Raw genomic sequence first — 14,829 nt, forward strand, 5'->3', positions numbered from 1 at the left:
CAACAAAGGCTCAGTGATATGACAGTGGCTTTATCTATCTTTTATATACAGCCTATTATATTTGTATATAATATGATCGCTCAGAGAGAAAGTCAGATGAAAGAGAAGCTCTTACTTTTTTCTCTCCCGCTGTGCACCACTCCGACATGCTGTTCATTTACCCGACGGACACAGCAGAGAGACGGAGAGAGCTGTTCCCGTGCAAGGTGAGCAAGACGTTGTTGTCAAGCAGGAGGACACTGTGCAGATTTGTTTTGCTAGGTCTTGCAAGTAGGAGCTAAATCTCTAAAGTTACAAAGTTAGCGACAGCGCAGTGAACTAAAACGTGGTGATCGCAGCTGTGAGCGAGAGGGGCGTCGGGTGGATGGGCTGAGATGGTTTATAAATAAAAAACAAATACCTACAATATTAATAAATGCCCTAATTCAAACTGACTGGTCAGGATTGGCATAGCAGACAGAGTGGCATTAAACAGGGACTTGTGACCCCCACCCAAGCTGGACTTTAATGCTGTACCACCCTGAGAATCATTTTATTGCACTCCCTGGTTGAATTTGAAGTGTGCTGCTTCCCTGAACATCCCCAGCTGCACAGTGCGTGTGCTCTGATACACATGAAACCACATCCATGACCTACGTCACAGACCTCTAACAGCCCCCGGAGTACATGCATACATCACCGGGGCGATGTGAGCAGCTGTATCACTGGAGAGGTAATCCCAGTCCCTCTTCTCTAGTAGCTGAAAACATTGGAATTTTATCTGTCCCTTCACTTTAGTAAAGTGTGTTTTTAATCAACATCAGAATAAGATGCTTTAAAAAAAATGTCACAATGAAAATAAAGCACTGAAAGTGTTCTTTTTTTCCTATGGATAATTTTTGAAGACAATTTTTTAAAAATCTGGTTTCGATCTTTTAGCCTGTGAAGCCAAAAACAGGAGGAAAAAATCCAAAACTAGACAAAGAATGTGCAGCATGTTCACAGTGATGATGTTCACAACTTAAACCTCTGCTCAGGAAAAGCTGTGGATAAATTACCTCAGTGTAAACGCCACTTGGCTATAAGATAAGATTAAAAAAAAAAAAAAAAGTCAACCAGAACACAACAGACCAACAGGAGGGGGGGTCCGAAGGGGGTTAGTTAAGAGTCTGACCTGCCCAGCTGGGGGTCTCCATGTACAGGTGAAGCCGGTCGGCCTGGAGCTGGGTCACTCGACTCGCTGCTGTTGGCACAGGTGCTGATGAATCCTGAAAATGGAGAAGAGAGGAAAGCTCCTATTAGAAAACAGAGTGCAGCAGCGAGAGGAGGTGATTCATTTAATTATGCGCTAATGAAACAGGGAACAGAATTCAGCCGTCTACTTTTACTACTTCATACTAAAGCTGTCACAATATCACACTTTTGCTTCACGGTGATCAAACATTTCACAATAACAACATCGGTGTGACGCGTGCAGAAAATCTGAAAAACACAGTGAAAGAAATCATGTTTGTAACAGCAGATTTTCATCCAAAATCCAAAAATATATCCTAAACATGAAGGCATGTTTCAGGTTAGTCCTAACATGACATGTGGAAGAAGACAGGTGAACGCAGTCAGTGTGCTACAAACACCTCAGCGATATTAACTTCACCCATATGTCGACTACACCTGATGTACAGTGTACACTTACTTCACAAAGACATTTGGCTGGTAATATTTAGAGACTTTCACCTTTTTAGATAACATAATGGAAAAATTCACAGGGAAATACTTTTTTTCTTCAGGCCTGTAGAGCTGGATGGTTCTCACTGTGTGATGCTCAAAGAAAAAAAAATCCTTTGAAAACCTCAGCAGCGTTACTTTTTTTCAAAATCTACAAACCCTGTTGGGAGCAGTTTCACGCAGGAACTATTTTCTTTCTACCCAACTACACCCCCCAGCCATATTACTGTGCAGAAGGGGGCGTGCATTTAGCATTGAGTCCAGGCTTGCACTTCCAACAGAATGTCAGGATGTAGATGGTGCACACCTTGGTTTAGCAGCAGTGCAAACTAGCTGAAGCCTTCATTTAGTTGCTGAATGCAATCGGTAAATAGTTCCTGCATGAAACGCCTCAAAACAAGGTTCACGAATTTTTACCAAGCAGCTCAGTTTCATGTTCGTTTTTGGTGCAAAATCAGGCCAGTGCCATCAGGCTCTATTATAACCTTTCTACAGTCTCCAAAACAGGCTAGACGCATATATGCTACTGCAACTGAACTGTCCCTTTAATGGATAGTTAAAGGGACGTCTAGTTAGATGAGGAGAAGTGATTAGTTTGTCTCTGTGAAGGCTTAAATAAGCACCAAATCCTAGTAACACCTTAAAATAACTAATAAATAAGGAGCATTTTATTTGTTTGACACGTTCGCACAACTTCCACGTAAAGACAATGATGTGTAGTTGTAGGGGCGTGAGCCGCTGGAGCAGTTTCTTGACATTTCGTCCTGCTGCGTAGCATCTCCAGCTAGCATGAGGTGCCAGATACAGTGAGGAAGTGCAAGTTTTTGTTTAGTCTCTTCACAGGTACAGTGGCACCAAACTTGACAACCTCACTGCAACAACAAGACTTCCAGCTGTTGCTCACCAGGAAGTAGTTATAGTGAAATCCATTTAAGTCGAGGTTTCTAAAGACGTCTCCTGTCACACGCAATAAGTTGTGATGACGGCAGAAAGTAGCACTCTGAATTTAGCGATCAAAAAAACAATGTCGCAATTACACCGAGTACGTTTGGTGCATCGTTTGCAGAGCTGGTATTAATCACCGGCGCTCGATGCTGTCAGACGTTACATCCCGTGTGTGTGAGATGCAGAGCCAATACACAAAGCATATATATCTGAATGTTCCTGCATGTTTGTGCCTCAGTGGGTGACTGTTCTCATGCAGCAGGAGGTTTTTCTGCTGACTTGTGTATCTTCGCAGGCCTCTGGTTGGCTGTTGCCCAGAAGCCCAGCCGGTGAACCGCAGAGAAACCGCATTGATTTCATCCCAGCAGAAATCCCTTCTCCTGGTTCCCGCCTCCCTACCCCGCCCAGCACCTGATTAAGCATTTGCAGGGAGCCATGCCAACACAATTTGTCATTTATCAAAAGTAATTAAAAGCAATTTCTTTTCTCTTGTTGATTGGGAATTGACTAATTGTTGAGTCAGTGAAAACGGGGGAATAAATAAAACAGGGAAGGATGAATTTTACATAAACTCGGAGGAAAACATAAACGCTGTAAAACGAGGGCCAGACATCTGGCTCTGTGATTTCTCTCTACATGATTATGGCTGCAAAACCGAAACAGTTGTTTAGCGCATTCAGATATACAGCCCATAGGCAGTAAATAATATATTAGAAACAGCATATTGACTAGCTGACTTAAAAGGGTGTTTTCACTTCATGTTGTGTGAACACAAGAGTGGGAGGAAAATACAAACACTGGTTGGTTATTTGTTAACAGGAAAAAAATGAAAAACGCTGCTCCCACTTGTGCCAAAAGAGATATTTGAGCCGGTAAATACCAACATCTCAGTCTCGGAGAAACCCCCCAACCCCCCAAAAAAAGGGACGAGACACAAGGTGGAGAGAGGCTGGAGCCATCCCACAGCAGAGGTTACAGTACATCTATCCAATGAAACCAAGCAATACCGTTTCAACATTATCGGTAACAACCTCTGAATGCACCATTACCTTCTATAAGGGCAGAATGAAATGTCAGAATTGATTCGAGAGGGGAGGGTTGAGATATAAGTGGGCAGCTAAGGTGGCCATTTTGTTTCAGCGGCCCTACTCGGTGTCCCTGGATCATTAGCGGACGGTAAGAAAGAGCTGGAAGAACATGAAGGAGGTGTGGGTGGCCATCGCACACATCTCTGGTGACAGCATATGAAAAAGCAACCAAAAACAAACACACACAAACACACACACACACACACTGACATGGCAGGAATCAAAGGGGGAAAAACAGGCACGCGCGGAATCGCTGGGAGTCGTTTAAAATTTCGCACCACTTTGTAAATAACTTTAACTGCACAAATACCTGGTTTCGCTCCGGGAGGATGAAAAAATTTCCAGCCAACAATTTATTCCCTGCCAACAAATGGCGCCGTTGCTTCAATGAGACTATTTGAATATCCCTTTGAAGGCTGCAGATGGACAAGCAATGCTATCATTGCCTGGAAACACAGAAATAATTGGGCAACAGTGGAAGAAGCCTGCATTCATGTCTCTGCTGAGACCCAGCTTGGAGTATCTAAATGAACCTCTCATTCTCCTGCCTTTTGTTTACGTTCCTATTTATCATAAAAACTCAATTACTTATGTTACCCAACATGTATGGTTATTAATGTTCTAATTATGCTTTTCCCCTCTAATCTTTGCCTCGCAATTTGGGTGATGTATGTTTGAACAATGCACCGAGTCCCCTGGAAGTGAATGCTGAATTAGGACTATGTATGGTGACAAATTAAAGGGGAAAGCCGACATCCAGTGTCTTTTAAGGTGCTGGGGCACCACTCGCTGCCCGAACAGCTTCAGTGCACCTCTGCGTCGACTCCCCATGTTTCAGGTGTTTTACTGGGACGAGCACGTTCTTTCAAATGTGATGTGTCGTCTTCATCATTGCTTAATGCACTGCTCATGCCAGTACAGAGGCGTAACCTTTTACAAAAAGTATTTACCTATTTAACAAGATAAAGTGGATGAGATTAAAACATACCATTTGTGCTGTCTGTCTTCACTCTACATGGACATCTTCACCTTCCTGCAATCCTTCCTGGCTGAAGAATTGTAAAATGTTATTACTATTATAGTTAAATAAAGTCAAATCTACTATATTACCAAGTATAAGCTGAAAATGTAAAGTGCTGGAGAAATTTCTAAACAATTTCTTCAGGAAAAGAAGCAATAAAACACCATGAAAACACCTCACCACTCATAAAACAATATTATTGGGAAACTGTGCATAAAATATCAAAATAAAAATGATTGTTCTTCAGGAAAATGTTCCGCATCAGTATTAAATTGATTAATATTACTGCTGCACATTGAGCTAATCTTAAATACTTTATAGTCTGTTTAATGCCCAGCATCATATTCTATAAATCATGTGTTTGTAGTGGCTGTCCTGTGAGAGCCACATATCTAGGAAACACACAGTTGTTCCAAATCACAGGTCTCTTCAAACAGTACAGTAAAATAATAATTTTAAAAAATCAGCTAAATTAAAAGGCTGGATCAGTGTGTGACATGGTTAACTATTAATATCCACAGTGGATTCAAAATATAAATGAAAAATGAATGTGGAGTGTTAGCAAAGCAGCTGGTTAAACCTATTACACTCAGGTATCCTAGTAGATGCTAATCTGAAAGTGCTGCTGAGATTGCACCTGCTTAACTTGCCTGATTTATTAGCCCGGACATGGTCAGAGCTGCTGCCTCTCCATCATCGTCACAGCTTTCCTTATAAACGGAGTTATTAAAAAAAATCTCAAACTCAATCTTCTCTACATCATACATGTTAGCCAAAGCGGTTAACAAGGGGAAACTCCAAGGTTACGACGCTAAATCTCTGAAGCCTGTTTACTTACAAATGCTAACTAGCGTTAGCTAATTGGCTAATGCTAATGTCTTAGCATACCAAGCACAAATCATAGCTAATCTCAGAGCAGTGAAAGCTGACCAGCAGCAGCTTGCTTCACACTCTGGTCTCGTCTCAAAGGTCAGAAGTTTATCCAAAACCACTGAAGGAAAAAACTACTAGCCTCGAGTTTACTCAGCTTCAGTCACGGACACGCCCTCAAACCTGACAGAGCTGCTTTCATGAAAATGAAATAAGCACAGCTTTCAGCAACAACATCCGACTGCGGCCACAGGCTGGCAGCAATGTAAAAGCTGGATTTACATATTAACTGACAGGCGAGGAGCTTGAAGTAGACAAATAGCTTTATTTCTAAAATACACATTTTAATGTGTATTTTTAGGCAAGTACTGCTTGCCTTGCTTGTTCTAACTAAATGCCACAATTTGACTTAATGGAGTATTCTTCTAAATCAGCGGTCCCCAACCCCCGGGACTCGGACCGGTACCGGTCCGTGAGTCGTTTGGTACCGGGCCACGAGAGTTGAGGCTCAGGTGTGAAATGTATAGTTTTCAGGGTTTTTATCGGTTTTCAGCGTTATTTTGTTATCGTTTTTATCGTTTACTCGGTTTTCCTTGGTCTTTTCACATGTTTTATGAATAAATTTTCTTTTTTTCGGTACCGGTACTAGTTTTATTTTGTCGTATTTATCCGCGACACCTTAAAGGCCGGTCCGTGAAAATATTGTCGGGCATAAACCGGTCCGTGGCACAAAAAAGGTTGGAGACCTCTGGTGTATAGTCTGTATGTATGATAAGTGCACCACACAAACATAATGGCATAAAAGAACCTCAGTACCGAAGCCAGACTGTTGATATTTGGTCAAACTGACTAGAATGAACTATACCTTGATGACAGTTACCAGCTAATTGTAGCTCTGCCAGACAGACAGGCTGTTAGTACAATTACTGAAAAGGCAGCCACATCATTTGTAAGATAATTGCTGCGGAAGGGAACCAGCAGCATCCACTTTGGTGACTCAGACTAGCAGAGGTGAGGCTGACTGTAAAGCTAGTGGCTACAGCCTCCTGTGTTGCTATGCACCTATCAAAGTGACCCGACTTCAAACTCAAATAAACTCGAAGTTTCACTTGACCTCTATGAAATAATCTACAAAGGCTGAAACCATTCTTCTACCAGACTGAAAACTTTTGGAACCAGCCTCAAGTGGTCACCTGAGGAACTACAGCTTTCAGTGTTTCCGCATTAGCTTTATTTTCAACCCCACAGGCTGTGGGCAGGTCCCACAGTCATAAGAGGAAATGTTACATTTTTTGCATTGCGACCACGTTGATAAATAAAGCGCATCACACCAGCAGTAATGATTTTACTTTGCACCAAAGTTCATAAAGCTGAGCGTGGTTGGCACTGAAACTAAGCTTTAAATGTCAGTCCACAATCTGTGATTGGTAACCCATTCAACTGTGTTGGACTCGGCGAGTATGAAAGCCAAAAGGAACGATTCACATAAATCTATCGCACTCATCAAACCCTTCAGTGACCTCTTGCGCCCTATGGATGGGAGTATTGTCATCCTTGAAGAGGCCATTCATTTCATCACTGGTTAAAAAGGAGATCACTCAGAGCAACTTTGTATTGACTTGAAGTGACCCTTCTGAGGGAGAAGTAGACCCAAAGCAACATGCCCGACAAAGAATAACAGAGCCATCCGATCCCTGCACTGTCGGGGTCATGGTTCATGTTTTTTCCTATAATTTGTCACTCCTGTGTATGTCCAATAACAAATCTTCTCCTGGGAGCGATCTGATGGAGACATAGAGACAGCTTGTGTTAGATTGTTTATACATGGGGATTTATTCCAGCTCAGCTAGCATGTGTGATTCCATCCAGCCTTTGTTCAACATAAAGCAGAAAGTTGACTAATCTCACCAGCAACAAAACAGATGTGCATTTGGAAAGAGACAAGAATGCACAAAAAAAATAAATAATAAATGACAAAACAAAGCAAAGTACTTTTGGCTAGCTCTTCTTATTCTTCTTGTGAAAGGCTATAGGTATGACAGCTTTAGAGGTATGAAATAATGTCAGCGCGAGCCACGAGGAGCCCCTGCAGAGAGGCTGAGAGGGTCCTGTACTGCCTCAAGCAATAAGTGTTCTTCAAGGCTTTTCCTCAGAGCACTTTTACAAGAGCACAAATTAGGTGTAAGGAATGCCGGCGCTGGCGGCGCACCAAGCCAGCAAACAGAGAAAAGAGAAAAAATAAAATAAAAATAAATATATATTTTTAAAAAACGGGGTAGAAACTTGGATGACAGTGAAGAAACGGAGGGCTTCATAAAGTGCGGAAAATAAGCTCTCACTTTCAAACGTTTACAGCGGCTCAAATATCTGATGATACCTCTCATAGCTTTTAATCTTTAATGTGAAAAATTAATCATCCCATTCATTATTTTAATAGCTGTCATTTTTCTCTCCCCAAAGTGATGATTTATAACCATTAAGCCCTGCATAGGCTTGTGTGAGAGGGATTTATCGTAATGTTTGCACCAGGTAGCCTCCAACCATATTTCATTACTCTGACAAGCCATTAAAATGCCCTGGTGATTAAACAACGGCTCTGAGGTCAGTGTGTAAAGCTGTTTCTTTACCCATGCAGGAGCGCAGCCGTGCAGGCGGGGACCGCTAGCCTAACAAAGCCCCTTTCGCCTCTGGTTCCCTCCAGACTGGCAATCGTACTTATAGATCTCTATCTGTTGTACTGTGCGAGGGCGACAGGGGCAGATGAGAATAATGTGCATGCACAGAAGCTACAATGAAATAAAGTTAAGAATGGGGCTATTACAGCGCTTTTCCTCCGTGGTTTGACACTGTGATAACTGTGCACTTACAGGAAAAACTCCTGCTTCAGATACTCCTATATCCATCTGTCTGCGGGGCTCACAGTGTTCCAGGAGTTATTTTTGTCTTGTCATTTATGCCTCTGGTCTACCCACTACTCCCTTCCACTGCTATTTCAGTTATTGTTTTCCCACTGATCCCACCATATATAGATTTGTCTAGTGCGCCCAGGGCGCGAGTGGCAGCTGAAGGAAAATACAAACAGAATTTAAATAAAGTTAGACCTTTGTGAGGTGAACACGGTTGGCGCATCATATGCACCGACTGCCTTTGAATATTAAAAAATGGGAATTTTGTGTCAGGAGTTCCCGTTTTCATTATCTCCAGTTTCCAGTCATGCGCGTAATGTGCCGACATGCCTCAGTCATTACTTCAAGCAGATTTGGGGTGCTCACTGTGAGCGTAGTTAAAACGTGAAGAAAGACAACCGTGTCACAAATGGGACATAGTTAAAAAAGTATTGTTGCTTCATTGCATTCTGGTCTACTGAATTCACCATCTGGAAATGGTATCATTGCCTCTTCCGCCCCAATTTCTGCCTGTTTTGTGTTGCCTGTGTGTGTGTGTGTGTGTGTGTGTGTGTGTGTGTGTGTGTGGCCGTGATATGGCCATTGTAGGAAATAAACCTTAGTGTTTCATTCTGAAGCAGCGATGCCAACACCTGATGTTTCACTCCAGTGTTTTTAACAGATGATATCCCATCATTATTTAAAGGAATTGGAATTGGAACACACCACAACCACCACCGCACGAGGATGGCCTAAAGCGCAGGGACAATGCTGTTTTGTTAGCGGTTAAAAAGGCAAAGTGTCAGTTTTAGTGAACAGATGCATGTATGAACAGCAGGCCAGGGAGCTGTGGGGAGGGTTTAACTCCCTTGCATGTACTGTATATCCATGTCTAATGTCCTGAGCCCAATGAGCTGGATTGATCACTGATGCCACATCTGACAGTGACTGACAGCGCCTGTAATTGCTGTGTTTGCTTAGGGAGATGGGCAAACTACCGTGGTGGGACCGCATGGCAGAAGCATGCAGACGTTTCTAAATTACCAAGATTTTCACTTCTGGATAGCAGCTGACTACTCACTGTGACTATGGCAGGAATCAGACCTGTTGTCATGACCAGCAAACTCCTGCTCCAAGTCAGCTCTCGTAAAGGGTGCTCACACATCTCAACTTCAACAAGTCGGTATTAATTTGAGACGGATTCTCCAACAAAACACGGCAATTAGATGAGACGTGCTTTTGTGAGGCCAAACATGCCCCTGGAGAAGAGCTTGCAGCATGCGGCTAGCTTACCTAATATTTGGTTCAGGATAGATTATTTACTCTGAAACTTCGGTCCGCAGCGCTACATTTACTATTTATACATTATGAGAATCAATGTCAGCGTCGGGGTACAACTCTACGCTCTAGGTCAACACAACAAGAGGGAAGGAGGCACCGGCTTGTTGTACTATTCAGCAATTGCACTGATAGGTTAATAATTTAACAAGTCGAATTTTTAAGATGGAAAAGTCCCGAGTTGGCAAAACAAAAATGACAAAATTCACACATGAAAAAAACAACTTGCCAATATATTTGAAAATGCAGTATAATCGCGAGAGAAAGTACTAATTATATGCAAAAAAAACCTCCAGAAAACAATCCAATTTGTGGAATGCATTTGCCATATGGTAAATGGATTGTATTTATATATATTTGAGTGCTTAAAAAACAGCCCCCCACTATGTAACAGTGCAGCAGCACTGATGCATTAATGTATGTTTTACCCAGAACAAATTTCATTTCCTAAAGTGAAATGTTTTGTATAATCTCTGTTTTTTCTGAGATAACAAGAAACAATCGCTCTCTCAAATTGATGTAGCGTAGTAAAATATACAATCGTTCCCTCTAAAATGTAGTTAAACAGAAGTTTAAGGTAGTAAGAAGCTCAAAAAAGTACTTTAGTGCTAAATGCACTAAATGTCCGTCACAGCCAGACGCGACTGGGTTAAAGCGTATTAAACCGCAGAAACACATATTGGCAGTTAGATGGGATTTCAGCCTGTGCCAGAATCTAAAAACTCTGTGTTGTTAACATTTACAGCTCCTCATCCTGAGGGAGAGAAGTGATCATCAGTGAAATCACCCTCATAGATTTGAAAGCCTCAACTAAAAACGGGGACATATACTATAGGCCGCGATTTCTGCAGTTTTATTTCTTTTCACCGCTGGAGCTCGGATCGTCGGTGATGAATGGCAGAGCATACTCTCTGGCGTTCTCCTCTTGCCACGGCGATCCAACAGTTGTCACAGAAACAAAACGAAAGCTGCAGAGGGAAATTTGCATTCTAATGCGCCCAGAACATCTCATGTTTGTTGTGTCCCCGATGAGAAGTAGAAAAAATAGCGCTAATTTGTAATAGATATCAAAATTCCCAGCATTAAAAAGTTAATTACCACAGCAAATATAGCAGTGATAAACGGCACATGATGCCATTTCTGCAGACGACTGTTGTTTCCGCCGAGCAGAAAAATATTTAGCATCCAGCTGTACTTTTGGATGTGAGCGAAGGGGGGGGGGGAGGGCGAAAGGTACTTGTAATTCAGAATATTTTTTCTGCAACTTTGCAAGTTTTCATCTATCAGCAAGGCACATTAAATCCCAGCTGGTCAGATGCTAGACTCCTGATGCTCGGCTTTAGACATGAAACAAACTGCTGCCGAAATGAAAGCAGTTCTCGGAGCTGTGGAAATTCCTCCTACAAGAGTCTATTAAAAATACATGCTCAAATGAATCTTGGTGGTGATGACAAGTTTTACCATATTCTTCTTAAACTTTTAATGCACCCAGCCCCGACTTCAAAGAGAAAATCAAATATTAAGGCTATTATCTAAGCTGTTCTCAATATTATCCAAGCCTGGGTTATTTATATAGCACACTAATCATTGTGTTATATAAGCCCCTTTTCGTTTTTGAGCCAACGTAACGATCGAGAGGTGGTTGTTTGTAGTTTTGCAACCTAAAATAAGCATTCTAATTTATATATTTGCTGCAACGAGATTATGTAGATTTATTATAGCAGCTAGCTGGATATTGTAAATGTAAATATATTTATAATTTATGACTGCGGGGAAACAGATCATTTTTAATATAGTGAAAGCGAGTAGTTGGAGTTTTGGCAGAGGCTTGTGCACACTCAACATAATTCGCTCCATCTGTATAAAAAAAACCTAACAAACAGTGAATGATTATCTGCTCTGATTGAGAGGAATCACTGTAAATCTGGTGCTACCTAACCTGGATCGCAATTGTTTACCCAACAGCGAGACGGTAAATACTCTGGCTGACATTTGAGGGAGGTTAGTGTGCTCGGAGAGCAAAGTGGAAGTGGAGGCTCAGATGAATTTGTCTGACAAATGCTCCTGGAGTATGTGTTGTCGACTGTGCTTCAGTGAGGCCCTGGACTGGGATTTGAGTCTGACTGAAGCCAAGCAAAGCATGCCAGATCACTAATTGCACAATTTAAAACCAAAGTCCCTGGCAGCTTGTCGTTTGAAATGGAGAGAAGAGCCATTGCTTAATCACTGAGCTCAACATAGATCTGCAAGGCTCTCCACCGAGGAACCCCAGACGTACATGGCTGAAGTTCAGTGTCAACAGCCAAAGCAAAGGCGGCACGATTGGCTGCTTTCTGCCGCAGCTGTAATTGAAACGTTTTATGAGCCGACGCCTGCGTGTGATTGGATGCCGAATCGCCGCGCATCAAATGTTGCTGCATTGGCAGTAATTTCACTTTCATTTAATTGTTCATATATGCTAAGAGACAACTGTAGCTCACATTTGGTGGCGGCGCACAGTAGCTGCGCGTCTGATGAATTGGATCTCTCTCTTAAAAGCACTGGACGAATGTTTGACTGCAGTGCAATTAAAACGCAGTTGCATTTTTTTCTACCTTCTCTGGCACTTGACACATTTATCTGAACTAACACGCCCCTGCTCCCTCCCCCCCCCTTACACAAGCAGGTTCGGGATATTCATGCATTCACTCTGCATGTCGAGTACAGGAGCCACACATCCAGCCACCTGCCTTATCATTAGCTTCTTGAGACAAAACAGTTCTGGGGACTATCGAGGGATAATTACCCACTGGGAAGGTCCCGTGGGAGGTGCATACCTTCCAGACTGATTTTCTCTTCCAGATTGCACATCACGTCTTGTTGTGATCTCATTCTCCTGTTATTCTGTACCGGTCGCTTTATTTTCAGGATTGCATCACATTTGAGCAGGTGGAAAACAGCAAAACCTTATATTTGTTTGTTTCATATCTCTATTTTTTAAGAGCTGTTGCTTACATAACTACCCATATGGAAAAGAAATAGAAAAAACTTAAAAAACTTGCATCAGATGTGGTCAACTTCACATAGTGAATCATAGAAGGCTTATATGATTTACTCATGAAAGTGGCCACTTTCTCATTACTTTCATATATTGTTATAGGAAGTATCCAAAACATACAAGTTTCATTTATATAATTTTTCAAAGGATCTTTTATCTGTTTTCACTCTTGTATGCTTTTCATACAAGTTTCACACAAGACTGATACAAACTTTATAAGATTGATATATATCTGTTCCATATGTGTAATACTGCCAAGCTGCATCTGACCGGTCAGTGTAAAACTACTTTTTTCCAGAATCATTCCACTCAAAGCTGAGTTGCACAGCATTGTCTGCTGCGACGGTCCCTGTGTCAGATTAGGTGATTAAATAAAACTGTAAAACATCACCCACTGATACCTGAATGATCATCATCAGGAAGGAAGCGCTAACTATCGGCCAAAGCCGGTTAGTTTGTTTCACCGTTCCAACTACAGTAGCTCCATCATCCACTGACCTCCTCATTTTATCCACATGTTAAAAAGTAAGAGATGGGCTACATTCACGACAGGTCGTCAGTTCACACCAGCAGCATCGTTCTTCCTTTGCTTGGACATGTTTAGCGTACAGTTGGGCTGTGAATGCTCACAGTTGAACTTAATCCTAACATGCTTGAACGTGCTTTTTTTTGCCGTCCTAGAATAAAGTGTGAATGCACATCCACTACAGCAGGTGGCGGAGTTTATTGCACCGAGCGTGCGCGCACACTCAGCACAGTGCAGGAGATACAGGAACCCTCAAGACCCTCAAACATTGATGAAAAGAAAGTCAGAGAGAGACGGAGATAACGAGAAACTCTAACGTCTCCTGAAAGCTAAGATGAGGACATATGACCAAGTGTAGCACTTGGCTTCACTGCGACTATGGTGGGAGATGAAGAAAATTTTAAATGTATTTACTGATTTTGTTTAATTTTATTTTTCAGAATGGTTCAAGTCTGTCAAGAAAATGTTTATAGTTTATTACAATTAAAGGATTATTCTATTCTATTCTATTAAATGTAGTCGTAGTAGTTTAGAGAGTTGCAGTACTACTACATGCACTTTAGATATTTTCTGTTACAGACGAAAATAACAACATTAATAAAGTTATTCTTTGTTTGAAGTTGATCTACGTCTCTTTCTTTTTTCTTCATTTTTTGTTTTCTTTAATGTTAATAAGGATACAATGTTATGCAGAGATGTACTTATAATAACAATTTTATAGACAAATGATGCTATTTGAGGGGGCGCCAAATGTTTTCTTCTTCCTAAGGGGGGCGTAGCAGGAAATAATTGAGAAGCACTGTCCTAATGGAAGATTAAAACATCACTAACACTTTTCTGTGAGCAGACTGTGAAGCTCCTGATTTACAGTACGGTTGTTTTTCTTGTAAAACATTCGATACGGCGTAAAACGATCGACTGTCATGGACGAAAACCATTTTGGACCTCGGATACATGAGACACACTAACTGGTTTAGGTTAAGCATTAGTCGGGCAGAAATCCTGCAGATGAACCGGTTAAATACCGAGTCAATAATACAAGCAAAAAAAGAACAAAATTAGGAAGTATGCAGTTGGAAGCACTGAAGTGTTGTTTACATTTTGTATACAGATGCTGCACTACAGAAAAAAAGCTGAATGCAATGAAAAGTAAAATTTTGGGATCAATTTTTAATTAAACATGGAAATAATAATAAGAACGATGATAACAATCATCTCCAAAGAAACAGACATGGAAAAGCATGAGCTACGATAAGAAAGACATCACTCAGCCTTCAGAATATATATGTTATATTGCTTCTACAACGTCGCTCTACGGGGCATTAAATTCTCATTTCCTGTTATAGCTATGTTACAGGTTCAGGCGATTCTCCACTGGCTATTGGGAGGAGCCGTAAACATTATTGCTATTGAGG

The 14,829-nt window shown here is 41.5% G+C and overlaps 1 protein-coding gene across 1 annotated transcript in view; it reads right to left on the reverse strand.

The window, feature by feature from the left end:
- The window catches only part of LOC308412042 (RNA binding protein fox-1 homolog 3-like), a 326,231-nt gene that overhangs the window by 192,518 nt on the left and 118,884 nt on the right, over positions 1-14,829 (reverse strand). The window contains exons 4-5 of the mRNA XM_080906116.1: positions 4,726-4,786; positions 1,154-1,247 (exon numbers count right to left, since the gene is read on the reverse strand). Of these exons, the coding sequence (XP_080762242.1) occupies positions 1,154-1,247; positions 4,726-4,728 (97 nt within the window). The 5' untranslated portion in view covers positions 4,729-4,786. The remainder of the gene's footprint in view (positions 1-1,153; positions 1,248-4,725; positions 4,787-14,829) is intronic.

This window comes from Rhamphochromis sp. 'chilingali', assembly GCF_963969265.1.
Source record: "Rhamphochromis sp. 'chilingali' genome assembly, chromosome: 15".
NCBI lineage: Eukaryota > Metazoa > Chordata > Actinopteri > Cichliformes > Cichlidae > Rhamphochromis > Rhamphochromis sp. 'chilingali'.